This window comes from Ochotona curzoniae, unplaced genomic scaffold (assembly GCF_017591425.1).
Source record: "Ochotona curzoniae isolate NIBS_2020 unplaced genomic scaffold, NIBS_Ocur_1.0 contig_46, whole genome shotgun sequence".
Classification (NCBI taxonomy): Eukaryota; Metazoa; Chordata; class Mammalia; order Lagomorpha; family Ochotonidae; genus Ochotona; species Ochotona curzoniae.
This window is the reverse complement of record NW_024466340.1, coordinates 5,914,856-5,942,146: the sequence shown is the minus strand read 5'-3', so window position 1 is coordinate 5,942,146 and position 27,291 is coordinate 5,914,856. Positions and strand designations below refer to the sequence as shown.

The 27,291-nt window shown below is 53.5% G+C and overlaps 1 protein-coding gene across 1 annotated transcript in view; it reads right to left on the bottom strand.

The window, feature by feature from the left end:
- Window positions 1-27,234, bottom strand: part of TMEM120B (transmembrane protein 120B) — a 35,540-nt gene extending 8,306 nt beyond the window's left edge. The window contains exons 1-6 of the mRNA XM_040987050.1: window positions 27,078-27,234; window positions 10,314-10,432; window positions 8,860-8,976; window positions 4,523-4,582; window positions 4,001-4,096; window positions 1,769-1,858 (exon numbers count right to left, since the gene is read on the bottom strand). Of these exons, the coding sequence (XP_040842984.1) occupies window positions 1,769-1,858; window positions 4,001-4,096; window positions 4,523-4,582; window positions 8,860-8,976; window positions 10,314-10,432; window positions 27,078-27,146 (551 nt within the window). The 5' untranslated portion in view covers window positions 27,147-27,234. The remainder of the gene's footprint in view (window positions 1-1,768; window positions 1,859-4,000; window positions 4,097-4,522; window positions 4,583-8,859; window positions 8,977-10,313; window positions 10,433-27,077) is intronic.
- Window positions 27,235-27,291: the final 57 nt, after the last annotated feature.

The window sequence follows — 27,291 nt, the reverse complement described above, 5'->3', positions numbered from 1 at the left end:
TAATGAGGTCAAACTAAGACCATGATTTATATGGCAAGTGTGTCCACATCAGTGTTTCCCAAAGCCTGGGATGGGCACCGTCCCCTTTGTTAGGATTCCAGTGGTACCCATGGGTAAGCTGAGAACGAGGCAGCTTTGGGGTTCCCTTTCCATTCTCCTGAGGGGGTTAGAGAGGGTCTGTTCACTGCCAGAACGTCTTCAACACCTCTCAAGTTCACCTAAGCCCTCCTTTTCCAGAGAGTGAAAGAGACCCAGAGGCCTACCGACATCACCCAGGGGGCCAATGGTTGCCGTAATGAAGACAGGAGGGTACTTTTACACGTTTTTATAGGACTCTGTCCTGCAACGGATGCTGGATTCCCCCCCCCCCAATGGACGGTGGTTCAACACAGTTTCCTTTCTAAACATTTCAGCGTGAAGACAGTGGGGGAAGACTAGAAGCAGGGGGCTATCTCATGCAGGTGGTACCTGAAGGTGGCCACAATACCCACAATGCCCACCGTGCCTGCCTCTGAGAAACACTAAGCCTTCCTAAGGGCCTTCGGGCTAACGCTGTGTCCCCAGAGACCCCACTGCCTTCAGAGGCCAGCCCCAGCTCAGTGCTGGTCCTCACTCCCAGCTCTCCAAACAGGGACCTGGCCTGCCAGATCAGCGGGCAAATAAGGCAGAAGGTGGCAACACAGCTGGGAGTTGGCAGCTGACCCCAGTCCTGAGCCCACAGCTCCTGACCTGCCTTCTCAGCGCCCAGGAGGGAGGCAGTGAGTGAGCAAGCATGTGTGTGTGTTGGAGAGGCAGTGAGTGAGTGTTGGGTGGTGGGGTGGTAGTATGTGTGTGTTTGTGTGTGTGTGTGTTGGAGAGGCAGTGAGTGAGTGTTGGGTGGTGGGGTGGTGGTATGTGTTGGAGAGGGAGAGGTGAGCTTGGCAGGTGCTTCCTCAGGAAGCACAGCAGCAAGGTTCAAATGGACAAATTCCAAACAGGAACCACTCCTGTAGACCCCAGAGCCTGCAGGGGCTGGTCAGCATGCTCACCGGGTCCCGTCTCTTCTATGTGGGAAGGAGACCACAAAACCATCCAGGGCTTCTACATCTGCAACTAAGAGCCAAGGGAACCTGAATGGTGCCTGGATCCACAGGGGGCCGTGGAACAACCCAAGGAGGGCAGTCCCCAGCCTTGGGCCTCATCCCTTGAAGGGTAGGTTTGACCCACAAGCTGCCATGGTCATCCACTCCCCTGCCATCTGCCCATGCAGCCCGGCCACTCTCGCCTCCCAGACCCACTCATCCTTCTGGCTATTGTTCAAGATTCCTCTGGGAGCCATTCCCCACCCACGGCTCAGCTTCGAGGCCATGAAGGAAGGCTATGGGGGTGGGAGGGAAGCTCAAGCCTGGCCAATTCCAGCAGTAACTACTCTGGCAACAGTGACCAGGTCAGTGCCTGGACCCAGTAGGAGTGCTTGGGGGAAATGCCAGAAATGATGACATAGGCCTGGGACTGTCGGGTGGCCCTACATGGGGCCTGGAAACGAGGACGACTGACAGAAGGCAGAGGGAGATATGGAGAAACGCCAGGTACTATCTGGGCGCCTGAATTAAGCCTGACCTGAAGTCAGCACCAACGGACAGGTTTTTGGACTAGAAAGACTTTGTGTTGTGTTACATGACCAGCCAAGCAGGCGATATGGCACCTGCAGCATCAGCCATGCCTGCTCCCTCCCCAGTCTGCCTCCCACCAGCACCTGGCATCATCACGGTGCCAGGCCCCCGGTCACCTGGAGCCGTTGCTGATGAGAATGCTCTCCCGGATGGTGAGGGTGCAATAGTACCAGACCAGCAGGAAGTTGAACACTTCGTCCGTCACCCTGAGGAGAAGAAACAGCCCCAGGACGGGGGGAGCAGGTATGAGACCTGGACAGGCTGTGGACAGCCCACAGAGTGTTGAGGGAGCCTGGCCCCCCAGGGAGGTCTTCCCAGGTCCCCTGAACTTTGCACTTGAACCCCCACCGCAGGCCAAGCCCCAGCCAAAGCTTCCTCCCTTCCCCGTTTCCTGGGCCACGTGACTGTTTTGGCAGCAGAATGGTGACAGAAAGGCTCGGGAGGAGGGAGATTTGGCACTCTGTCCCCAGTGTGAGCTCCTGGAGGGGCTCAGGGAGAGGCCTGGAGACTGACAGTGCCTCCAAAGCACTGCCAGACTCCTGGAGGTGGCCCCCAGCTGGAATGGCCCTGAGAAGAGTCAGGGGCGGGCGGAGAGACTGCAATGTGACCAGCAGCAGCAACAGAAGACCCCGCAGCAGCAGATACAGAGGGTGCACGCCCCAGGCTGCTCTGCTGGGGGAGTGAAGGGCAGTCTGGAAGCACGAGCAGTTCAGCCTTACATTCCCCACCAAGCCCCGGCTAGGGCACCACACGTGAGTGAGTCATCCCTGCCCAGTGGGGACCCACATCACCACATGGGGTTGAGCTCAGAGCTCTGCCAAGACCCCTGACCGCTTCAGAATCCAGGGATGCCACAGGTTCAACATTAAGGTCCTCTGGACTCCAACAGGAATGCGTCGTCACTCATGGGAGTGAACTTGCAGCTCCTCCCCGCAGGGAGACCCAGCGGTGAGTCACGGGCCCTGGGCATTGTCTACCAGCCTCTCGCTGGCAAAGACAGGGGTCGAAGTCCCTGGTTCCGGCTCCTGCCCCAACCTCACTCGGAGTGTGAGCCTTCTGCAGCCAGAGCAGCAAAGGGGACACATGTGGCTCAAAGCCACACACCTTTACCCCTCTACAGCCCTGGGTCCTGGCAGGGCTTATCACAGGATAAGGGCAGGCTCCTCTTGGGGCTGGGGCGGATCTGATTCCTGCCTCGTGCAGCTTCTGGAGAGGCCTCCAGCCATCCTCAGCCCACGTCGGTCCCTGTGGCCTCTGCTTTGGAGCTCTGCCCTTCTCTTGCCCTGTGATGACCTCAGGTCCTCCTGGACAACCCAGGGCCATCTCAGGCTCTCCCATCCTTAACCCGATCACATGCATGACGTCACTTGATCCTTGGAGGGCAGTAACTCCACAGCTGCTGAGGACGAGGACAGACACCTCTGAGGAACCCTGCCTGCTCCAGCACACGGGGTCAGGGCTGGCTGCTGCAGAGCTGCCCCACTGCAGTCATTCTGCCAAGACCACGGGCTACACTTCTGAGTGACGCTAAGGGACTGGCCCCTGGGGCAGTTACACGGGCCACAAGCAGCATGGCTGCCTGGCTCCCATGTGCCAGAACCTGCCCCATTCCTGGAGTGCCTTGGGGCTGTCTCAGGCCAACAGAGCCCACCTGGCTCATTCCAGAGGCAGGGTGGAGAAGGAATAGCCCTCGACTTTCTGAGTGGAGGAGAAGGACCCCAGCTCCCTTGCCCTTCCGGTAGGGTCACTCTGAGACACATCCTGTGCTACCCCATGGTGCATCAGTGTGCTCCCATGGCCCACAGGATCACTTCTTCCTGCCTGACACCCCCATTCGGGTTACTCGGGGACCACCTCCCACACAAACAACTGGTACCCAAACGCCTGTCCTGAGAGAGAACTAAGCCAGCACTGCCTCCCATCTTACAGCTAAGGCCACTGAGGTTCAGAGAAGGGACACCATTCCAGAGGATGCAGCCGGCAAGCACTGGCAGGTACTTGATGGTCCCGGCCCCAGTCTAACTGTGACCCCCCCTCGTGCCCCTGTCACAGAGTGCATAGGATGATCCTGGCCTGAGGGGAGCTTCAAATGCTCTGGCTGCCTCCCAAAGACCCCTGAGGACCGGGCAGCAGAGGCAGAACAGGGCTCCCGGGGTCCGAGGGAGGATGATGGAGCAGGCAGGGAGAGGACAAAGGTATCCTCGAGGTCACACAGCCCAGGAGTGGCAGAGCTGAACCTTGAACTCGCAGCTCAGAAGGACGTTGCTAAGGAAGGTGTTGGCAAATGCCCTGACCCGCCCTTCCCCCCGGAGGATCTCTCCCAGCCCCACTCCCAGTGCCCTGGTTACCGGTAGTGCAGGACAAATCGACAGGCCACGGCGCCCAGGAGCAGGATGATGGTCAGATAGAGCTTGAACTTCTCATACTCGTCCTTGTAGGCAAACCTGCCATGACAGACACCCCAGAGCAGGCAGTGACGGCTCCTGTCTGGAAGGGAGACCCTCGGCCCTCCAACCCCACGGGGTCCATCCCTCCCAGCTCAAGGACGGCCTGGCTTTATGGGTGCTGACCTCGTTGCCAGCTCCCAGCTTAGAGCTGAGGATGGCCAGGGGCACCCACAGGGTCCCCTCCCACCCCCTCAGCCAACTCTAGCAGCAAGGTTTGACTGCATCTAGACATGGGCAGAAGGAGGCTCAACAGGCTGCCCTTTTCCCTCAAGTAGTGCAAGTGTAAGGGTTGGGAAACTGCCCCATGTGGCCATCACCCACCCCCAGGAAGACCAGAACCCACAGCCTGGCTGCCCCAGCTCCTCTGCGATGAAAGAGCAGGCAGTCTGCAGGCTTGGGCACCTCAGGCGTGGGCACACATACTTGGCCTGGTTGCTGAGAAGGGTCACGTTCACATTTCCAAGGACCAAGTTCAAGTACAGCCTGAAAGGAAAGACCAATGAGCACAGGCACTGCCCAGAAACTCTTCCAGGTTGACGAGCACACACTGAGCGCTGGACCTGAGAGGCCGAGCTCAGCCAGCCAGCCCGCAGGGCCACAGCACCTGGGTCAGCCTGGAGATCACACTGCCCGGCCTCCCTTGCAGTGACCTGAAGCCTTAGGTACCAGGTTATTTAAACAGGACTCTTTAAAATGAAGCCAGAACATTCACTACTACACATGCCTCAAGTATAATACATGAATTTAAAGCCTGCACCTGCAATGCCAGGATCCCATATGAGCACCAGTTCAAGTTCCAGATGCTCCACTTCCCATCCAGCTCCCTGCCAATGTGCCAAGGAAAGCACAGGAAGACAGCCTGAGTGCTTGAGCCCCTGCACCCACAGAGGGAGACCCGGACGGCGCTCCAGACCCCCAGATTCAGTCTGGTCCTGATCTGCTTGTTGTGGCCGTTTGGGGGAGCAAACCAGAGATAGGAGATTTATTCTCTAAGATTTACTTTAATTGGAAAGGCAAATTTACAGAGAGAAGGAGAGACAAAAAGGTCCTCCATTCACTGGGTCATTTTCCAAATGGCCAAAACAGCCAGACACAAGGCAATCTAAAGCCAGGAGCCAGGAGCTTCTTCCGGGTCTCCCACACGGGTCAGGGTCCCAAGGCTTTGGGCTATCCTCCACCGCTTTCCCAGGCCACAAGCAGGGAGCTGGATGGGAAGCTGAACAGCCAGGATATGAACCAGTGCTCCTAAGGGATGCTGATGCTCACGTGCAGGTGATTAGCCAATTGAGCCATTGGGCCAGTCCCATTCTCTCCTCTTTATCTCTGCAACTCTTCCAAACAAATAAATCTGAAAACACACACGAATGCTCACATATTTACACTGTTCACCAACACCTAGATCAAAGAAAGAAATATGTGCAGCCTTAGGAGGGCTCCTGTGGACCCCTGCCCAAGCCACTACCGTTCATCAAGGGCACCACTGCCTGGTCTTCTATCTTTGGACTGAATATGGTCTATTTTTGAGGGGAGGAACGGGAAGATTTGCTCCTTCGAAATGTAGAGAAACACAAAGAGTAACCTTCCATCTGCTAGTTCATTCCCACAAACGGCTGCGATAGCCAGGGCAGGAACAAGCTGAAGCCAGAAGCCAGAGACTCCATCTGGTCTCCCACCTCGGGAGCAGGGCCCAGGAACTTGGGCATCACCTGCTCTTTCCCAGGTATAGTAGCAGGGAGATGGATCCGGGGTGAAGCAGGTAAAACCCTACCTACTACTGCGATGCGGGGGTGCTGGTTCTGCAAGCAGATGCTTAGCCTGCTGCACAACCTCCACCATGCTTGAGCTTCACATAAAAGTACACAGTGCGTAGTCTCGTACCTGGATCCCAATAATTTTTTTTTTAAATAATTAAAAAATTTGGGGGGGGGGACCCAGCGCGATAGCGTAGCAGTTAAAGTCCTCGCCTTGAACGCACCGGGATCCCATATGGGCGCTGGTTATAATCCCAGCAGCCCCGCTTTCCATCCAGCTCCCTGCTTGTAACCTGGGAAAGCAGCAAAGGACAGCCCAAAGCCTTGGGACCCTGCACCCACTCCTGGCTCCTGGCTTCAGACTGGTCCAGCTGCAGCCATTGTGGCTGCTTGGGGAGTGAACCATTAGATGGAAGATGTTCCTCTTTGTCTCTCCTCCTCTCTATATATCTTCCTTTCCAATAAAAATAAATAAAAATTAAAAATATATATATATATATGTTAACCTTAAAATTTTCTTTGTTTATGTGTTCGAAAGGCAGAGTTACAGAAAGAGCAAATGACAAAGAAAAAAGAAAACAAGAGACAGAAAATGCCGGTGCTTCAGATGGCAGCTTAACCCACTCCACCACAGTGCTGACTCCCCTAACAGACATTATGCATGAACTTTCTGGAGCTGCCTTTATGATTTTTTCACCGTGAGCTTTCTGATGACTGTTCTCACACTGCACCTTCTCTTTCCTCTGACTGCCACCTCCTGCTTCCCCTGCACCTGCCCTGGCTGGCCATCCATCCACTCTGCTTCCCCAGTTTGATCTCACACCCACAAGTGAGGCCACGCAACACTGGTCGCTGCCTCCGCCCTGCTCCCTTCCAGGCTCTCACGGGCTTCAGTCCTGTTTCCAATCGAGACATAATTCACACACGACATAATGACTTTCGTGTATTTACAGTGTTGTGCAATCATCACCATGATCTAACTCCAAAACATTCCCAAGCCAGCAGTGGTCACGCCCCATTATCCCTCCACCCACCCAGCCCTTGGCAACAGCAGTTTGGTCTGCACAGATCCCTCTGTAGACAATACCCATCATCCATTCCGAGGCCTTCTGGGCCAGCTCCCTCTGCTCTGAGCGCTCTGCATCTCTGGCAGGACTGGCATGCCCTGCCCTGGGCATGCACCCAGGAGAGAGGTTCTGAATCCTGGCCTAGCCAGCATCGGCACACAGCTTCCCTAGGAAGTGGCAGTTTTTGTAAAAAGGAAATTGCTTGGGGCTCCAGGCTAAGCTGCCATTTGTGACACCAGCATCCCACATCAGAATAGTCACTGTGAGCCCTGGCTGCCCTGCTGCCAATTCAACTCCCCACTAGTGCACATGGGAAGCAACAAACAATGCCCCAAGTCCCTGGGTTCCTGCCACTCAGAGAGGAGACCCATGTAAGAATGACAGGTTCTTGGCTACAGCCTGGCCCAAGCCTGTATTTTATGGTCCTCTGAGAAGTGAACTAGTGCATGGAAAAATCTCTCTCTCTCTCTCTCTCCTTTTATAAATGAGTAAATAAGCAAACCCCTTTGCAGAAATGGTAGGGAGCAGAGTCAGCTTTGTGGCCTAACACATGAAGCCATGATGCCAACATGCCATACGGGCACTTGTGCGAGACCCAGCTGCTCCACTTATGACCCAGTTTTCTACTGACGTACCTGGGAAAGCAGAATCTCCTGGCTCTCAGCTTTAGACTGGCACAGTTCTGGCTGTTGCGACCATTGGGAAGTGAACCAGCAGAAGAAAGATCTCTCTAACTCCCCTTCAGTGTGTGTGTATAAATCTTTCAAATAAAATAACTAAATCTTCAAAAGGGGGTGGGGGTGGGGCGGGGGAATTTGTCCCAGGCTCACTCCCCTCCCCGAGAACCTAGAGGTAGAAAGCATTTTGGTCTAGATGACAGCGTTCCCCGGAAAGGTAGGCTGGGGGAGAGTCAGATGGCAGGACTGTGAGCCCCCAGGGAAGCTCTGGAGCCCCCCACTCCTGGCCCCCTCACCCTGACACTGGGACTTGTGACAGTGCTGCATCCCTCCCTGCTCAGCGGCTGCAGTCCAACAGCAAAAAGGGAGAAACCAGGACAAATGGGTCAAAATACAATAGAGCTGGGCCGATGCTGTGGGCTGACAGACAGGACTGCCACCCAGGACACCAGCAACCCAAATGGGTACCAGTTCACGTCCTGCCTGCTCCATTTCCCTTCCAGCTCCCTACTAATGTGCCTGGGAAAGCAACTAACGATGGCTCAAGTGCTTGGGGTCCTGCATCTATGTGGGAGACACAAAGAAGCTCCGAGATCCTGGGGCTTTGGCCTGGTCCAGCCCTATGCATGGCAGCTATTTCAGGAGTTAATCAGCAGATGGAAGATCTCTCCATCTCTCCTTCTCTCTCTAACCATACTGTTCAAATAAATAATTCTATTACATATATAACAGGGCTGTTAACACTCCTCTGTCCCATTCATGGTGGTGCCTCGGACTGAAAGCCAGGCCCGACAAGGAAACATGGCTGGGAGGAGCTGTATCCAGAGCAGGGCACCAGGGGCAGGCAGGGACTCCTCAAGGGAGAAGACCAGCAGCACAGGCTCGGGAGGCAGAGCTGGACCCATTCTGGCCTGAGTCACCCTGACCAGGACTTCTCACAGCAGCTCTGTGCTGATAAAACAGAGGACATCATGGCTGGGCACCCAGCTGTCACCCAGCCATGGGACAACACCTTCTCTCTTGAGACCCCACACGCGGGTGGCAGGGGCCAGTTCCTCACAAGCCCTCCTGAGAACGTCAATGCCACCTGGTAGAAAATGAGGTCTCCTCCAGGGCTCAGGGAAGAGCCGGCGGGGACACGGCCTCTCCTTTCTTCCTGCCGCGCTCTCCTCTTCCCTCTCTCTGCCCTGCCCACCCCCTGCCCACTCTAGCTCTCCCTCAAGCCCCTGCAGGGAGCTGGGAGGGCCGGGGCTTAGGGATCTCACCCGTTCTTCTTGGGCAGGTAGGCCTCCATGTCGAAGAAGACATTCTGTCTCTCCTTGATGTTGGCACTCATCTGCTGGACCAGCTGCGCCTCCTCCTGACTGGCATGGTGCTTGTACCTGGAGTCAGAGGAGCAGACACAATGGCTCAGATGGCTCAAGGATCCAGGTGCCCTGGGCCCTGCCCCCTTGCCCCGTGTCTGTCCCTCAGAGGGTGGTGCTGGCCCCTGACAGCCAGCTGACCTTCGGCTTGTCTTCCAAACCTGAAAACGGCAGCAACATCATCCCACCTGATCTCTCAGGCAGGCACAGTGTACAGCACCTAGAACGTCGACGACCCATGCCAACTGGTTCAACTATATTTCTTCTTGCTACCACGAAAGGAATAAGCCGAGAACTGTTGACAGGGCCAAGAAACCCAGCTAACACAAGCAGCCACTTGTTGAAGTCGGAGGATTACTCTTTGGTGATACTGACTCAATACCAGAAAAACATGAGACCCCTGGGACCCTGGAACGGGAGGGATCCTTCCTTTGTCTAGCCCCCTCTCTCAGGCCAATCTTGCAGCTGGGTGCTTTTCAACGGGGGCCAAGGGCCAGGGTCGGGAGATGTTCTGGTTATTCCACAAGGTGGGGTCTTAGCTCACAAACCAACCACAGACCACCCCTAACTATCCGACAAGGCCTCCACAGTGCAGGGGGGCAACCTCCCCCGACTGGCAGGCACAGGCAGCCTGTGGCCTGACATCAAGAAGATGTGTTTTTCTCAAGAACAGTGCTGTGTTCACAGGCAGCCACCCACACTCCCTAGTCTATGACAAGGAACCCAACAGGGTATCTCCCGTCTTCCCATGAAGGATGATGCCTTCCCAGACCAGACAAGAGGAAGGAGGAACTCAGGAACTGAACTAATTCACCAGCTCGAGTCTGTCTCCACCAGGCGTACCGAACTGGGAGAGTCCCCCATGTCCCCTGGCCATCTTCTGTTTCCCTGGCCAGCAAGGCAGCAGCACCCAGAAAACCCCTTATCATCCTCTCCCCTTCTCCCCCCCACCCAAGGGCTACTGACAGCTCATGACATGGCCCCATCCACACAGGGTCTCAGGGACTGGCTCACAGATGGGCACGTGACCAGACAGTGAGGACCACACCCAGGATTTCGGCTACAGGAACGGACAGCAGAAATGCTCCCGTGCTCAGTTAGCCAGGCCACAGGCTGTAAGGATGAGGAATCAACCCCAACACTACTGATGGCCATCTGGGGTGGGGAGGGAAAGGAGGGGGGCAGCAGCTGAGAGGAACACAGTCCTGGGGGAGGCAGTAACCAGATTCCTAAAAACACGCTATGACCTTGAGATCCAAGGACACCTGAAGGGAACTCCGACCGCCCCACTGGCCCCCCCCACTGGGATTTCCATCCTGGGCTTCAGCAGGCGCCTCAGGTGCGGCCCCACCTACCTCTGCAGGGTGTGCTTCAGGTCCTTGAGGCGCTTCTTCTGCTTGCTAATGGAGCCACTGCAGGAGGCCTGCAGAGCCGTCAGCTCCTCCAGCTTCTGCCGGTAGACCCGGTGAGTCTCCTGCGCCCGGAGGAGCAGACATGGGGTGGGGACGGGGAGAGAGCAAGAACTGGTTACTCTTCACGGACTGTTGTGGGAAGTCCGGGGGCGGGGGGGTGGCAGGTCGAACAGAGCCCACGGTGAGGCACAGAGAACAATCCAGCTACTGAGGACGTGGCCTGACGTCAGGCAAGCCAGTATGACCAGCAACGGCCACTTCTCCCATTAGCTTCCATTCCTTCCTATGGGTACACCCAACCGACAGACTGCAGGGTTTGGACAGAACTGAAGTCTGCACCCCAAGGCGCCAGGATGGGGCTTACATACAGAAGAAGCCACAGCCACAGCACCTCCTGTCTGCGGGCACCGAGTGGGATTTGGTGCCAGTGATGCTGACTTGGTAAAGGCATCCATCTGGCTCCTTCAGCTCTCAGCAACAATCAAGTTTCCATTTGTAACTAAAAGGATCTGTCCGGGAGGCTGTGTTTTAATCACTTCTGAATTCTTCAGGACCAAAAAGCCCTCTATGGTCAACAAAGATCTGATGGGTATTCAGAGAACTTTCCAGAATGCATGGGGAGGACAGGGAAAGAGGGAACCTTGACCGATGGCAGCCTCTGCCCTCAGAAGGCCCAGGAGAGAGAAAGGGTCGACACCTCGGCCTGGCCCTTGAGGGCACCAGGCCCGAGCAGGGAGATCCAATCCCAGCTGCCAGGTGCTCGCCGGGCCCAGTTTGAATATTTAATGTCACAGGCAAAATGTGAAGACATCATCCTTGTTAAAAATTAAAACAGTATGGCTTCAGCCCAAGTTAGCTTTCATTCCGAGAGGACCTGAAGAAGTTTGTGGAAAATGGAATGAAAAGGAAAGTGTTTTCTGCTAAAAAAAATTGAGTGCGACAGCTACACTTCACAAGGACGTAGCGTGAAATTCTATCACAGATCAGCTAGTTGGTTTTCTAAGTTGTACTTGTTTAATTTGAAATACACACTGACAGAGAGAGACTCTCCTACCTGCGTCCACAAAAGGCCACACCAGCCACACATGAGCCAGGCCAAAGCCAGGCGCCTCGGCTCCAGCTCAGTCTCTCAAATGGCCAGCAGGGACCCAAACCCTTGAGCCACCACCTGCTGCTTCCCGGGATGCAAATTAGCAAGAAGCCAAACCCACAGTGGGCCCGGACTCCAAGCAAACACTCCCCAGGGGTGGTTTACCCCACTGTGCTGCTATCCACTCTCTACACAAAGCCCTGGGAGTCAGGTAGCAGGTAACTCACCGCACTGCAAAACCATTCTCTCCAACCTTTGGGTGTACCCTCATGTAACCTCCCAAACCCCATCCTGCCTTCTCCCCACTCCCCAGAAGTAATTACTGTTACCAATCACTCTTCTGGACTCCCTTCTACATATTCTTTCAGACTGTATTCAATGTATCTTACTTCACCACAAAAGTAAACTTAAGGCACTGACACCAAACAGCCACACAAATGGAGCCAGCTACGCCCCCACTGTAGCACTGGGCAACCCATACAAGTGCCAACTGAGCCCCAGCTGCTCCCCTTCCACTCCAGTTCCCTGCTAAAGCATCTGGGAAATGGCATGGGTGCTTGGGCCCAAACACCCACGTGGGAGACCTGGAAGACGTTCTAAACTCCTGGCTCCTGGCTTCAGATTAGCCAAGCTCCGGCCGTTGGGGCCATTTGGGAACTGAATCAGCAGATGGAAAACCTAACTCTCCAACTCTGCCATTCAAATAACAAAGACAGATTTTTTTCTTTGTAAAAAAGAAAACCTTATTGAGGTATAACCGATGTACCAAACATCAGTATACAAAAAGCTGTATATACTTAATTACATTTAATATATTATACGGTAGGGCCGGGCATGATGGCACAGTGGTTAAGGTCCTCGCCTTGCACGCCCAGGATCCCATATGGGCGCCGGTTCTAATCCCGGCGGCCCTGCTTCCCATCCAGCTCCCTGCCTGTGGCCTGGGAAAGCAGTGGAGGACGGCCCAAAGCTTTGGGACCCTGCACCCACGTGGGAGACCTGGAAGAGTCTCCTGGACTATGCATAGCATCGGCCGTTGCGCTCACTTGGGGAGTGAATCATCGGAGGGAAGATCTTCCTCTCTGTCTCTCCTCTCTGCATATTGACCCTTCTAATAAAAATAAAATAAAATCTTAAAATATATATATATATATATATATATATATAATACTGTATATACTTAATGAGCAGTTGAAATGGTGGGTTTGAAGTTCCTACTCATGCCACCGTTAACATAACCTACACCAGAAACCTATCTTCACCCACCACAGGATTCTTCCTTCTACCCTCCTTTGTGTGATAAGAACATTTAACAGAAGACACACACTCCAAGTACAGCAACGCTAACTACAGGCACCACACTGCGCAACAGACCCCCAGGCCATCCTAGCCTGCGTCCCCTGCACTGATAACCTCCATACTCTACACACACACACACACACACATATATATATATCCTGTTTGCAAACGCAATGGGCCCTAAATCTTATTTTTCTTTGCTTCCTTGCAGGAACAGGACTCTGCCAAGCTACTCCTCAGTCACCCCCTCCATACGACACCTCCCAGCCACCCTTGCAGCTAGGCACAGTGTCATGACTAAAGTAGCAGAGCTTCCCACTGGGGAGGCGCTCCCAATCTGCCACCTCTCCTTTAGCACACCGACAGGCGAGGTCTCTGCTCCTTCCTTGGCTCCAGGGAGGCTCCTGACCCGTGCAGGACGGGAAAGGTCACAGCACACAGAAGTCACAGCAGGCCACGCACCTTCGGCCTCCTGCAGTGGGAAGTCCAACTACCCGGAGGTTTCCAGGCTGTACAGGAAAGCGTCCCGTGTGGGCCCTCCAATGAGCAGTCCCAATGACACACCTCTCCCTGTCATGTCAGTGCAGACACCAGATGTGTGCACCAAAAAACTACCAAAGGACTCCAGCTTCAGCCACAGACATCCTCTACAGTGGCAGAGCCCCGACCCCAGCGCCCACGAGCATTCAGCACTGGCCGCTGTTTTATGCAGCAATGGAGGAACCCAGACCACACCTCCCTCTGGGCTGTCCCATAAGGAAAAAAAGTGATCTCATTCAAGCCAGACTATGCCAGGGTCCCCGTGATGGCATCAGAATTTACTCCCTGCAGCACACACTTTGTCCATGCCATGGGCGTACAACTCACTGAATTACCCCCACCCCATAGCTGGACCTTCAGCTCCTGGTCTCTGGCAGCAAGCAGCCATGCAACATGGAACAATACCCTGGTGTCATGGCTCTGGATACCCACACACCTCTCCCGGCAAGGGTCTCTCTGGAGAAAGAAAGTGGTGTTGATGGGTCAGAGGGCACAACTGGCTTTCGGCTTAAAGGGAGCCCCACAGAGTGGCTATACCAGTGGACTCGCCCCACCCGCAGCACAGGACCGCTGCCCACACCTCATCAGCACTCCTGGCCCTCAATATGTCTAGTCCCCCACACACACACTGCCCTGGGCTCTCTTCTAATGTCACACAAGCAATATTTTCTGCTCAAAGTATCAGACTGGGTAAGTATGGGATGACCATGAACCTTCCCATAATTTTCCACTGCGTAATAAGGGGTGGAGGGAACTGCCTGTACAGCTCTCTCTCAGCCTGCCACCGACCAGGGGACAACCACCGAGGGGGCCACACACCCCTGACCCACTCAGTGTCTGGAAGACTCAGGATATGTGGGGTTCCAGAAGCCAACATGCATAACACATTCTCCCCGGGGACACATTTCAGCCAAACCTGCTGGCACTTCCCCCACTCCCACACCAGTTTCACAAACAGAAGGAAAGGTTATGGGTTCAGTTCTGGGAGCCCCTCCCCCACCACTCTCACTTCTCGCTGCGCTAAGGCTCACACTTTCAGGGCACCGGGCAGTGGCACTGGGCATGGCTGTGCTGTTGTACCACCAACCATCCATCCATCTCCAGAACGCCCCTCTTCCCAAGCTAAAACCACAAATGCCCGAAACAGTATCACTCCCTGCCTCTCCCTCCCTCCCAGCCAGCAGCCCGCTCTATTTTCTGTCTCTCTGACTCTAGGTAAGTCAAACCAGAGAACTGTCCCATGTGTCTTTTTGTGATTGGCTCATTCAGTACTTCACACATTCAAGCTTCATCTGTACTGGAGCAGGTGTCAGAACCTCCTTCCTTTTGAAAGCTCAATAATATACTAACGTTCGGCTCAAACACAGTCTAGATTGCTTCCACCTTTGGCTAACCACGCTGCTATAAACATGGGTGGCTGTATAAACATCTTTTCAAAACGGCACTTCCCAATGTTTTAAGGAGAGATCCAGGAGGACTGTTGGGCCAAATGGTACTTTCAGGCACAACTCTTTATTTTGTTTTAAAGTACTAGTGCTTCTTTCATGTTTTTATTTCTTTTTAAGACTGTGTTGGGCCCAGCACAATGGCCTAGTGGCTGAACCCTTGCCTTGCAACCACTGGGATCCCATACAGATACTAGTTCATTTCCCAACTGTTCCATTTCCCATCCAGTTCCCTGCTTGTGGCCTGGGAAAGCAGTCGAGGACAGCCCAAAGCCTTGGGACCCTAAACCTGCGCAGGAGACCCAGCAGAAGCTCCTGGCTTCAGATTGGCTCAGCTTCAGCTGCTGCAGCCATTTGGGGAGTGAACAAGCAGATGGAAGGCCTTTCTGTCACTCCTTCTCTCTGTAAATCTGCCTTTCCAATAAAAATAAATAAATAGTTACAAAGAAAGAGGGCGAGATCTCCTATCCACTCGCTCACTTCCCAAATGGCCATGATGACCAGGTTGAACCAGCTTGAAATCAGGAGCCAGAAGCTTCATCCAGTCTCCAACATGGATGGCAGGGACTCAAGGACTTGAGTCAACTTCTGTTGTTTTTCCTAGACCATTAGCAAGCAGCTGGACTGGAAATGAAGCATCCAGGACACAAACTGGTATCCACAAGAAATGCTAGCATCATAGGCCACAGCTTTATTTGCTGTGTCACAACATAAGCACCTAAAGATTTATTTTTATTTTTTACTCATTTTTATTTATTATTGGAAAGGCAAATTTTACAGAGAGCAGGAAAAACAAAAAGACCTTCCATCCCTGGTTCACTCCCCAAATGGCTACAATGGCCAGTGCTGCGCTGATCCAAAGCTAGGAGTCAGGAACTTCTTCCAGGTCTCCCAACCGTGGGTCCAGGGTCCCGAGGCTTTGGCCCATCCTTAACTGCTTTCCCAGGCCACAGGCACGGAGCCGGATGGGAAGTGGAGCTGCCAGGACTAGAACCGGCACCCATATGGGATCCTGGCGCTTCAGAGGCGAGGACTTTAGCTGCTAGGCTATAGTGCCATGCCCTACTACTTATTATAAAGCATTCCAGGGATACCAGAAATACACAAAAAACCATATCAGCATCCAGCTTCTCACACTCACAACAGTGTACATGCGGTCAAAAAGCCCCAGGTATCCTGTAAGGATTCTGTCCCCACTGCCTGCAGGAGGTGAGTGCTTGGGCAGCTTATTTCTTTTTTATTTTATTATTATTATTTTTTATCACAAAGTCAGATATACAGAGAGGAAACACAGAGGAAGATCTTCTGTCCGATGATTCACTCCCCAATTGACCACAACAGCCGGTGCTGCACTGATCCAAAGCCAGGATCCAAGAACTTCTCCAGGTCTCCCAAGCAGGTGCAAGGTCCCAAGGCTTTGGGCCGTCCTCCACTGCTTTCCCAGGCCACAAGCAGGAAGCTGGATGGGAAGTAGGGCCACTGGGATACAAACCAGCACCCATATGGGATCCTGGTGCATTCAACACGAGGACTTTAGCCACTAGGCCACCACTCCGGGCCCAAGCAACTTATTTCTGTACCACCCCTCACCCATTGCCACACACACATACTCTCTCTCTCTCATCACTCACTGCTTGGTGCCCTGAGGGCAGCAGACCCCCTGGATAATGTTTCCTAGACTCCTTCACTTCCCCCACTACCCAGACTGGCAGATGGCAGGCAGCCAAAGACCACAAAGCAAGAGGAACAAGACCAGGACCAGGGTTCTCCGTCCCGTGCTGCGAATCCCATTGCCACTCCTCTTCCCCAGTGTCACACTGCAGCGAGTGCTCCCACTTTTGCAGCCAGCTCCACAAGTCTCCCCTTTCAACTACCCACAGACATACCAGCTGACAACACTGCGGTAACTGTTGCCAAAGCCTACCTTGGTCCAGCCTCTGCAACTGTCTGACGGGTGTTGATACACGTAGCCACACCTGCTTCATGTTACCATTGGTCGGACCCCACCCTGTGCAGCCTCTGAACAGAAAGCAAGTTTCCAGTTTTTACTTGTTATAAACAAGCATCCACGTTGTGCATGTCTGCTATTTTAAGTTTTATGAAAATTATTTCATTTTCTTTGTGAGAGCTGGAAAAAGAAAGAGCTTCTTTCCACCTGTTTATTCCCCAAATTGGCCACATGGGTCAGGGATGGGCTGGGGTAAAAGCTGGAAGCCAGGGGGAGGCTTAACCAGCTTCTCCATGGCAATGGTCCCCGAAACCAACTTTCTGAGCCAGCACCACTGCCACCCACATCTGTATTAGGAAGAAGTGGGAGTTGGGACCAGGGCCAGATTCAAACTCTACCATGGGAGGCAGTGTCCCAAGTAGGAGCTTCATCAGCATACATTTTAATGACAATATCTCCAAATGATGTACACTTATTTTATTGTTTTAAATTTTATTTTAGAGGTGGGCACTGTGGCACAGCAGCTTGAACTGCTGCTTGGGATGCCAACAACCCATGTTGGTTTGAGTCCTGGTTACTCCATTTCAAGTCAGCTTTCTGTTAATACACATCCTAAGAGGTAGAAACTGATGGTCCAGGGTACCCAGGCCCCTACGGCCCATAAGTGTAACCAGATCGGAGTTCCTGCATCCTGACTTTGACCTGGCACAGGTCACAAGCATTTGGGGAGTAAACCAGTGAATCGAAGATCCATATGGAAGTTTGTGCCTTTCAAGTAGCTAAAAAGAAGTAAGTGAATATATACATATTTTTAATTATAAACCGGGTCTAGTGTTGTGGCACAGCAGCCTAAGTTGTCATTCCACAATCAATGCCAGCATGCCATTTTAGGGTACCAGTTTGAACCGTAGCTGCTCTGCCTCCAGCCTAGCTCCTTGCTGATAATGTCCCCAGAAAGCAGCAGATGGTCACGCGGCCACACATGACAGACCTGGACGCACTTCCAGGCTTCACACCTTAGCCTGACCCGACCCTGGCCACACAGCAGAAGATCTCTCTCGCTCTCTCTGCCCCTCTTCCATTCGTTGTTATTATTCTGTCTTTGAAATAAATAACTTTTTTTTTAATTTTGTTTATTTGAAAGGAAGAGTGAGAAACAGAAATCTTCCCACCATTACTGAGTCTTCGAATGGATAGAATGGCCTTGATAGAATGAGCCAGACTGAGGCCAGGAGCTTCACTCAGGTCTTCCACGTGCGTACAGGAGCCCAAGCAACCGGGCATCTTCTGCTGCTTTCCCAGGTATGTTAGCAGGAAGCTGGATCCAAAGTGGAGCAGGAAGCTGGACTAATCCTCCACTTGCTGTGTCAGCATACCATACGGGAGTCCATTCAAGTGCCAGTTGCCCCACCTTTGATCCAGCTCCCTATTAATGGCCTGGTAGAGTAGCAGAAGATGGCTCATGGCCTTGGGTCCTGCACCCATGTGGGAGACCCAGAAGATGCTCCTGGCTCCAGATTTTGGACCAGTCTAGCTCTGGCCATTACAATCATTTGGGAGTGATCTAACAGATGGAAGATCTCTCTCCCTTTCTTTCGCTCTCTGTAACCATTTCAAGTAAAATATATCCTTAATGAAAAAATTAAAGGGCCTGGCATGGTAGCCTAGTGGCTAAAGTCCACGCCTTGCAAACACTGGGATCCCATATGGGTACCTGTTTCATGTCCCAACAGCCCCACTTCACATCCAATCTGGTTCCTTGCTTGTGGCCTAGGAAAGCAGTCCCAAACCCTGGGACCCTGCACCTGCATGGAAGACCTGGAAGAAGCTCCTGGCTTCAGATTGGTTCAATTCCAGCCACTGTGGTCACTTGGGGAGTGAATCAGCAAATGGAAAATCTTTTTCTCTGTCTCTTCTTCTCGCTATGAATCTGCCTTTCCAATTAAAATAATCTTTCAAAAAATAAAAAATAAAAATATAGACTGATATGTAACATTTGTACACATTTATGGGGTTAGTACAATAATTCAATACACATATACAATGTCCAATGATTAAAGAAAGACGCTCTTTGAGTTTTTAGCTGTGTGGATAGATGTTTGTTATTTATCAAAATGTAGAACAGATTCCAGTTCAGTAAAACAAAGGGAGGAGGAGGAGTGCCAGTGCTGGGCCACCCTGACACCCTCCCTACGTGTGTCTCGTCAGCACCCTCCCAGGCAAGACACAAACAAAGTGAGTTTCCATGGAAGGGTTCACGGCCACCTGTCCTGTTCCCGGAGGCCCCAGCTCTGTCCCAATGGGGAGAGGTTAATGACCCGAGGTCCCAACGTGGCTGTGAAACACCTGCAGATGCCACTTAGCACAAAGTGCCTGAGTCGTAAGAGCCAAACCTCAGGAGTCAACATCTGGTGCAGAGACTGCCAGACACGCATGTGGTGGGCCAAGCTTCTGCCTGCAAGGCTGGCATCCCCACAGGATGCTCAAGTCCCAGCAAGCCTCAGCTGGCAACACTGGCATCTCAGCTGGGAGTTCCGCTCGAGCTCCCTCCCTCTGTCTCTGTATACACCCATCTTGGAACCTCACAGCATCCACAGTGAGGGAGCTGGCCTGGAGGCACTGGGAGATGTGTAGGGTGAGGTCCATTGCAAGTATACCCTTCTCAGCGGTAGTACCGTCCAAGAGCCTGTGTTCACATAGCTCTCCTTCTAAGAAGTCTACTGCTGACAGCTGTGGGGACTCATCACCATAGAAACATGACCAGGGTTGGGAAGCTGACTTCACCCACAATGTATCAACTGTGCACAGGGAAAGATTCTGAGTCACACCCCGAGATGGCTGAGTGATGCCAACCGTGGCAGCTGGAGGCGGGGATGCACACAGGAGGCAGGACACAAGCTGGTGTAGGGATAAAATCCAGAGTCATGTCATCTCTGTCTGCCTCAGACTCCTTGGCTGAGAGGGTTTTACCGGGAGTGGCACTGTGGTGTAGCACATTAACCTCTACCTGGCACCCCATATGAGCACCAGTTCATGTCCCAGCTGCTCCACTTCCCATCCATCTTCCTGCTTATGGCCTAGGAAAATAGCAGAGGATGGCCTAAGTCCTTGGGCCCCTGCAACCACGTGGGAGACCTGGAGGAAGCTGCTGGCTCCTGGCTCTCGATGGGCTCAGCTCCAACTGTTGTGGGCATCTGGGGAGTGAACCCACAGCTGGAAGATTTTTCTCTCTGTGTCTCTCCTCCTTTCAGGGTAACTCTGCCTTTCGAGTAAAAACAAAATAAATCTTTAATAAATAAATTAAAAAGGCCTCAGCTATAGGCAACTGTCTAGGTTGCCCTGTGCCTAGGCACATGCTACACTACTGGGAGAAAAGCAGCCACTAGCTGGCAGGCATCCTGGGTTCAGTTAATGCCAACTCTGTGTTAGCTATACCAGTGTATCAGCACGGTCATTGTTTGTCTGTCTGTTTGTTTTGAAGATACGTGGTATTAGTGGGGAACTCCAGGCCAGGACATGCCACCCTGGCCCTCAGGTGGAGCGACAGCAGACTCTCCAGGGAAGGGAGTCTAGAGACATACTGGAGTGGGAATGGCTGAAGACATGTTTATAGGGGAGGAATGACTTCTGGGGGCTTCCATGGACTAGGCCATTGCAAGGGTGTTGAGACCAGGTGCTTTAGATGGGGAGATGGGAGAGGCCCGGGGGCAGGGGAGGAATCAGAGGGCATATCTGCATGAGGTCAAGGTCATCCATGAGGAAGATCTGGGCAGGGCCAAATAAAAGCACCTGCCACTCACTGGTACACGTAAACCTGGGGCTGGGGCAGGGGGCGGGGGTATGTCTGGCTGGGCCAGGCTGCAGCACCTGCCCATGAGTATTGAGGCAGGGGGTAGGCCACCCCCTAGCATGCAGAGAACTGGATCCGGGGGCAGGTTCTGTAGGGGACTATGGGCTCGCCCCTGTAGGACTGAAACACTGGTTTATGTGGAGAGCTGGGGTGGTGATGGGCTGAGCCAGGCTGGACCACAGAATTCACCTGACACTCATGGGAACCAGGGCTAGGTGGAGGCTGGGTGGAACCAGGTGTGGCACCCCTGGCACATGCAAACACTATAGTGAAATCAGACTATGCCAAGCAAGGCCATGGTACCCGCCATCATGCATGAGATCTGGGGCTGGAAGTAGACCTGGTAGGAAAACTTGGGGAACTCTGCTAGACTGCAGCACCCCCACCCCGGAGAACACAATAACTGGGGTAGTGGGGGTGGCAGGCAGCAATAGTCAGCATCTCTGTGTGCTGGGGGCAGGCGAGGCCTCAGCACCCCTGGCATGTACGACAGCCAGGATGGGGTGTGGGCCCGCTCAGGTGGGCTAGGCTGCAACACTTGCCAGCAAGAGCTGAGACTGTGGGTTAATCATGCCAGCACAGGCCTGGTAGAGGAACTTCGGGGACTCCCCAGCTGGGCTGCAGCTGCTACTAGCGAGTGTGAGAGCTGGGGCTGTGGGTAGACCAGGCTGGGTAAGGCTAAAACACCGATCAGCATGTGTCTGGGCTGGGTTTGAGGGTAGGTTACACTGGGCTAGGCTCCAGCACCCAGAATAGTTGCAGGACGGACTGAACTAGGCTATGGCACCCACTGACAAAACCAGGAATAAATATGAACTGTTGGACTAGGCCACAGCACCCACCATTGAGTGTCAGGACTGGGGGCTGGCCATGTCAGACTGGGCTGCAACACTGGCTGACGCACACAAGACGCAAGGCTGGGAGTAGACCTGGTAGGAAATTGTGGGTACTCCCCCTGGGCTATAGCTCCTGCTGGTCAGCCTGAGAGCCAGGGCTGGGGTGGGCCAGGTTGAGAAAGGCAGGAGCACCCAATGGCATACCTGTGAATGAAGACGGGCTGGGTCAGGCTATGCCAAGGTACAATATACATGAGTGCACAACAGCCAGATGGGATGTGGGACAGACCGGGCTAGGCTGCAGAACAACACGCTGGCACATGCCAAACTGGGGCCTGTGGGCCAGGCTGGAGGAGGTTATTAGGGGTTGCCTATGTGAATGAAGACCTGGCTTGTGGCACACCAGGCTAGGCTGCAGCACCCATCAGTTTGCGTGAGAGATGGGGCAGGACGCAGGACTGATCAGGCAGCTGCAACCACTAATATGTGCATTGGCTGGTACGGGTGAGTGAGTGAACCTGACCCCGCACTGGTTGGCATATGCAAGAGTCAAGTCCAAGGTCACCACAGGTTGAAGTTTCTTGGGGGACTCCCCAGCTACATCTCTGGGCTCAAATCACAGCCATAGGGAAAAGCACAAGAAAGGTTCATGAGATGAGACCTTCTCAGTTGCTAAAGCCTGCGCAGTGGACAGCATGCCCAGAAGCACATGAGGCACATGATGGACAGCTCATTCAGGCCAGCAGAGGACACTGAGGATGGACAGTTTAGATAACTGTCCTGGCCAAGCTCTGCAGCAAGTATCTGGGTCTGTGGATGCACGCTGAGGTGGACTTGCTCAAAAACAGACCTTGGAAAGATCTGCTCCATCTTGGTGCCATGAAGCTGAGATGTCTCAGAATTACCAAAGCCACTGACGTAACACCCTTGGAACACTCTTCCCTACACCAAAGTCTCTAAAGCATCATCAAATGACTGTCCCCCATCCCAGGGTGCTGACGCTGTTCGGACAGCACCCTTCCCTCCTTACAGACACAGGAGAAAAAAAAAAAAAAAACAGAATCTGTCCCAACCACCCTCCTTCATGCCTCAACCCTTCCCACCCTAATCAGAGACCCATATGTGCATACACCCTTCTCAATTATAAACAATGTTAAAAACAAGTAAATAGGAAAAAATAAGAAACAGCCAGGGAATGAGCAGGATCATGTACTGTTTTAAAAAATATGGCATCCAGCCCAGCGCAGTAGCCTAGCAGCTAAAGTTCTTGCCTTGCACGCACCAGGATTCTGTATGGACATCAGTTCACATCCTGGTGGCCCTGTTTCCCATTCAGCTCCCTGCTTGTGGCCTGGAAAAGCAATCAAGGACAGTCCAAAGCCTTTGGACCCTGCATCCATGTGGGAGACCCAAGAAGTTGTTCCTGGCTCCTGGCTTCAGATTGGTGCAGCTTCAGCCATTACAGAGTGAATCAGCAGATGGAAGATCTTTCCGTCTCTCCTCCTTTCTGCATATCTGACTTTCCAATAAAAATAAAATAAATCTTTTTAAAAATATATGGCATCATCACAGAGAATGCAGAGTTTTGTTTTTTTATATTTGGCTTAGTGATTAAGACACCAGGTAAAGGGCCAGCATTATGGCTCAGCTGGCTAATCCTCCGGTTATAAGTGCCGGAATCCCATATGGACACTGTTTAGTGTCCTGGCTGCTCCACTTCCCATCCAGCTCCCTGCTTGTGGCCTGGGAAAGTAGTCAAGCACAGTCCAAAGCTTTGGGACCCTGCACCCACGTGGGAGACCTGTAAAAAGCTCCTGGCTTCGGATTGGCTCAGCTCCAGAGTTTTAGCCACTTGGGGAGTGAATCATCGAATGGAGGGTCTTCCTCTCTGTCTCTGCTCTTCTCTGTTTTTTTGCAATAAAAATAAACAAATCTTTTAAAAAATCAGATTTATTTTATTGGAAAGTCAGATTTACAGAGAGAAGGAAAGACAAAGATCTTCTATTCACTGGTTCACTCCCCAAATGACCACAATGACTGGAGCTGAGCCTATCTGAAGCCAGGAGCCAGGTGCTTCTTCTGAGTTTCCCATGTGGATCTAGGGGCCCATGTAGTGGAGCCACCCTCCATTGCCGCTCCAAGCATGTTAGCAGGGAGCTGAATCAGAACTGAAGCAAATGGCACTCAAGCCATTGCCCATATGGTATGTCAGTATACTGCAGGTGGCAAATTAACTCACTACACCACAGTGCCAGCCCCACAAATAAATAATTTTTTTTTTTAAAGATTTATTTTTTATTATTTTTTCATTGGAAAGGCGGATATACAGAGAGGAGAGACAGAGAGGAAGATCTTCCGTCCGATGATTCACTCCCCAAGTGAGCGCAACGGGCCGATACTATGCCGATCCGAAGCCAGGAGCCTCTTCCGGGTCTCCCACGCGGGTGCAGGGTCCCAAAGCTTTGGGCTGTCCTCGACTGCCTTCCCAGGCCACAGGCAGGGAGCTGGAAGGGAAGCGGGGCTGCCGGGATTAGAACCGGCGCCCATATGGGATCCCGGGCGTGCAAGGTGAGGACCTTTAACCACTTGCGCCACCGCGCCGGGCCCACAAATAAATAATTTTTAAAAAATAATAGTAATATGGTGGAGGGGTAAGCAGAACATGCTGGGCACAGACCTGTCTTGAGCAAAGGTTAAGAGCACAGTCTTGGGCTGACACTAAGTGCCAGCAAGCCATGCTGGCACCAGTTTGAGGCCTGGCTGCTGTATTTCCAACCAAGCTCCCTGCTCATGTGCCTGAGAAGGCAGGCCAGAGGATGGCTCTGGTACTCGGGTTCCTATACCTGTGTGGGAGACATGGAAGAAGCTCCTGGCTCCTCACTTCAGCTGGCCCAGCCCCAGCAGCTGCAGCCATCTGAGGAGTGAACCAACCAACGGACAGAAGATCTCTCTGGAACAGTGCCTTTCAAATCAACAAATAAATTTATCTTCAAAAATAAATACATAAGCAAAGTACAGACTCTAAAATCAACAGCTTGGCTCCAGCGCTTACCAGTCATATGACGTTGAATAACACACTTAGCCACTATTAAAATGGGGACACCAAGGCTCTAATGAGAGGATGCTCATCCACCTGCCCCCAGCCTGCCTCCGTGGCGCCTGACCTACACATGGTCACCGGAAGATGCCCACCTTTTCACAGCGAAAGTTGAGATCTTTACAACGGGCCCCCACATCCAGGATGGGATAAAAGCCTTTTTTTTGCCACCTGCTTGCTAGGTTGGGAAGGACAGTAGGTTTCATTAAACCACCTGCTACAGTCCCTCTAAGTGACCTCTGTGGTCACCCTGACAACATACTAGCCTAGCCTGAACCTCAGACACCCAACCACTAAGCCTTCAAGGAGTCTCAGCTGACTTCAGTAAGTCCCTGACACGGGCACATCACAATCCATAAAAAAACAGAACATTTCCTCCAGAAAGTTCCAGAGATGGAACCCTAAGGGTCCTCCAGATCCGCCAGGGTCTGAGAACCAGGTTTCCACTCTGCTTCATGGAAAGCAAAGAGAAGCAAGCGGCAGGAGAGCACCTCGCTAGGGCCCAGCCTGGGATGCCCACAGCCCGTCTCTGTCTGCTTGATTCCCACATCTGCTTCTGGTCTGGATTCCCACACCTTGGGGGGCAGTAGATGACGGCTCATGTACTTGACTCACTGCCACCCGGGAGGGAGACCGAGATGGAATTCCAGCCACCTAGTTAGCAGCCTGGCCCGGTCCTGGCTATTGTAGACATTCGAGGAATGAATGAGCAGATGGAAGATCTCTCTGTGTCTGTCTCTCTCCTCTCTGCCTTTCAAAGTAAACAAAAATTTACAAATAATTTTTAAAAAAAACTTTAAAGGGAAGCAGGGGGTGAAGAAGGATGGATGAAATCTAGAGACGTGCCCAGCACTTCAGAATCACAGAGACAATGAACATAAAACACGCAAACCCCAGCTTCCAGGGAGTAACGTTAAGTCGGGATTTTCCAATGTGAAACAGTCCCTCTTCTAACTTCTCCAGTCTCCCCACATGCCTGCCTGCTGTCACCTCCTTGTTCCCTAACAAATGTTCCCTACTGGAAACTGCAACACGACCACAACATACGCGTCCTAGGACCCCTCCCTGCAGCATGGAGCTCCCGGGAGCAAGAACCCCGACCAGGATCTCTTCAAGTTTGGAAAAGCAAGTTTCAGTCCCAGGACAAGCCCTCCCTGGCTGTGTGACGTCCACTTTGGCTTCCTCAGCTGTGACCCAAGATGAAGACAGTGTCCTGGCTTGGCTTTGACCTTGAGCCCCAAGAGGCCAACTGACCCAGCAGCTGACCACCAGAGCCTGCAGCCGGGAGAGCCTCGCCTCCACCAAGTTGGATCTGGTACATCCCGGTTTTCTGGGTCTCCAAAGAATGGAGCAAGTGACAGCAGCTTTCAAGCAGCTCTACCACAACCCTCGCTGAGCACCAAGGGACAGAAGCCGGGCTTGATTTCCAGCCCCCCGTCTCTTAGACACCTGAACATGAGACAACCAACTGGAAGACAACAAACCAAGCCTCTGCCCTGCTTGCCAAGACTTGCTATCTAATGGCTGTTAATTGCATTAATCGCAGAGCTCTGAAATGTTAAGCTCCTCCTCCTCAAGCCAAGGGAGGGCAAGGGACATGAAACACACAGCCACCCCATGCCAGTGGCTGCACAGCTGGAGCCGCCCTCAGACAGTAGCACCAAGTGTTTAGGAAGTGGCTGGGTGCTAGGTCTTCCCTATGTGTTCCCCTGGGAACTGGGCAACCCTCCAAGCCACCCCACTCCAGGCCCTAGATCTGAAGGACAGGGCTCTGGACATGCCACCACGAAAAGGTACTTTGCTCCCAGCAGCAACAGCCTACAACATCACCCCATCACCCACGGCGGCTTGCAGCCTGGAGTCCACCACACAGAGCCTCAGAAATCTCTCCTCTGAACTGCAGGAGGCCACCCAATGGCAGGCCAGGACTACGAGGCCAGAACAGTATCACTGTTCCAGCCAGGACCCCCGGGGTCAACACCGTTGTCTTCCAGGACCCTCACCCCCATGGCTGTGTGAGGCCCCAGCGGGGCCGGACGGATGAGGGCTGGGAGCAGTACCCAGACAAGCCACTCAATTGTCAGAACAGGCAGATGCCAACCTCAGCGCCAAAGCCGGCCTGCAGCAGAGCCCCTGAGAAAGTGGGCTTCCCTCAGGGGACCCCCAGCCTTGCAAGCGGAGCCCAGAGGGCAGGAAGGCAGGGCTGTCGGGCTGGAGAGGAGGCCAGGGCAAGGAGCGCGACCCCTGCGGAGGCGGGGCTGGGTGTGCTCTGAGCCCCAGCGCCCACCACACCCTCCAGGCCTCCTCCACACGAGCACACATGGAACTTGCCCTCCGAGGCCGCGGACCAACTTTGTGCCGCGAGGGAGGCGCGCTGGGCCGGGAGCGGGTGAGAAGGCGGGAGCGCGGGGGGCTCTGGGCGGGCGCCCCACGTGGATGAAGAAGTGAAGCGCTGGCAGACGGCAAGCTGGCCGGTCCACGCTGACCACCAGCCCCCTCAGGGCCTGACGGTCCCACCGCCCCCGAGCTGGTGGGGAATCAGGAAAAACGGGGCTCTGCACCGCAGGTAGCCGACTCGCGGGACCAGGTGGCCCGGCCCTACCTGCAATTCCTGAAATTCTCCCTCCAGCTCGTGCCACTCGCGCTCGCAATGCTCCAGCTGCCCGGACATGGTGCAGTGGTGCAAGGCGGCGACGGCCGCGGCCGCTCCCGCAGCGTGGCCCCACCGGCCAGCAAGCACACCCCACGCCCGTGCGCTCGCCGGCCGCCTTCCGAACACCAGCTGTTCCTGCGCAGCCGGAGCCACGCGCGCAGCC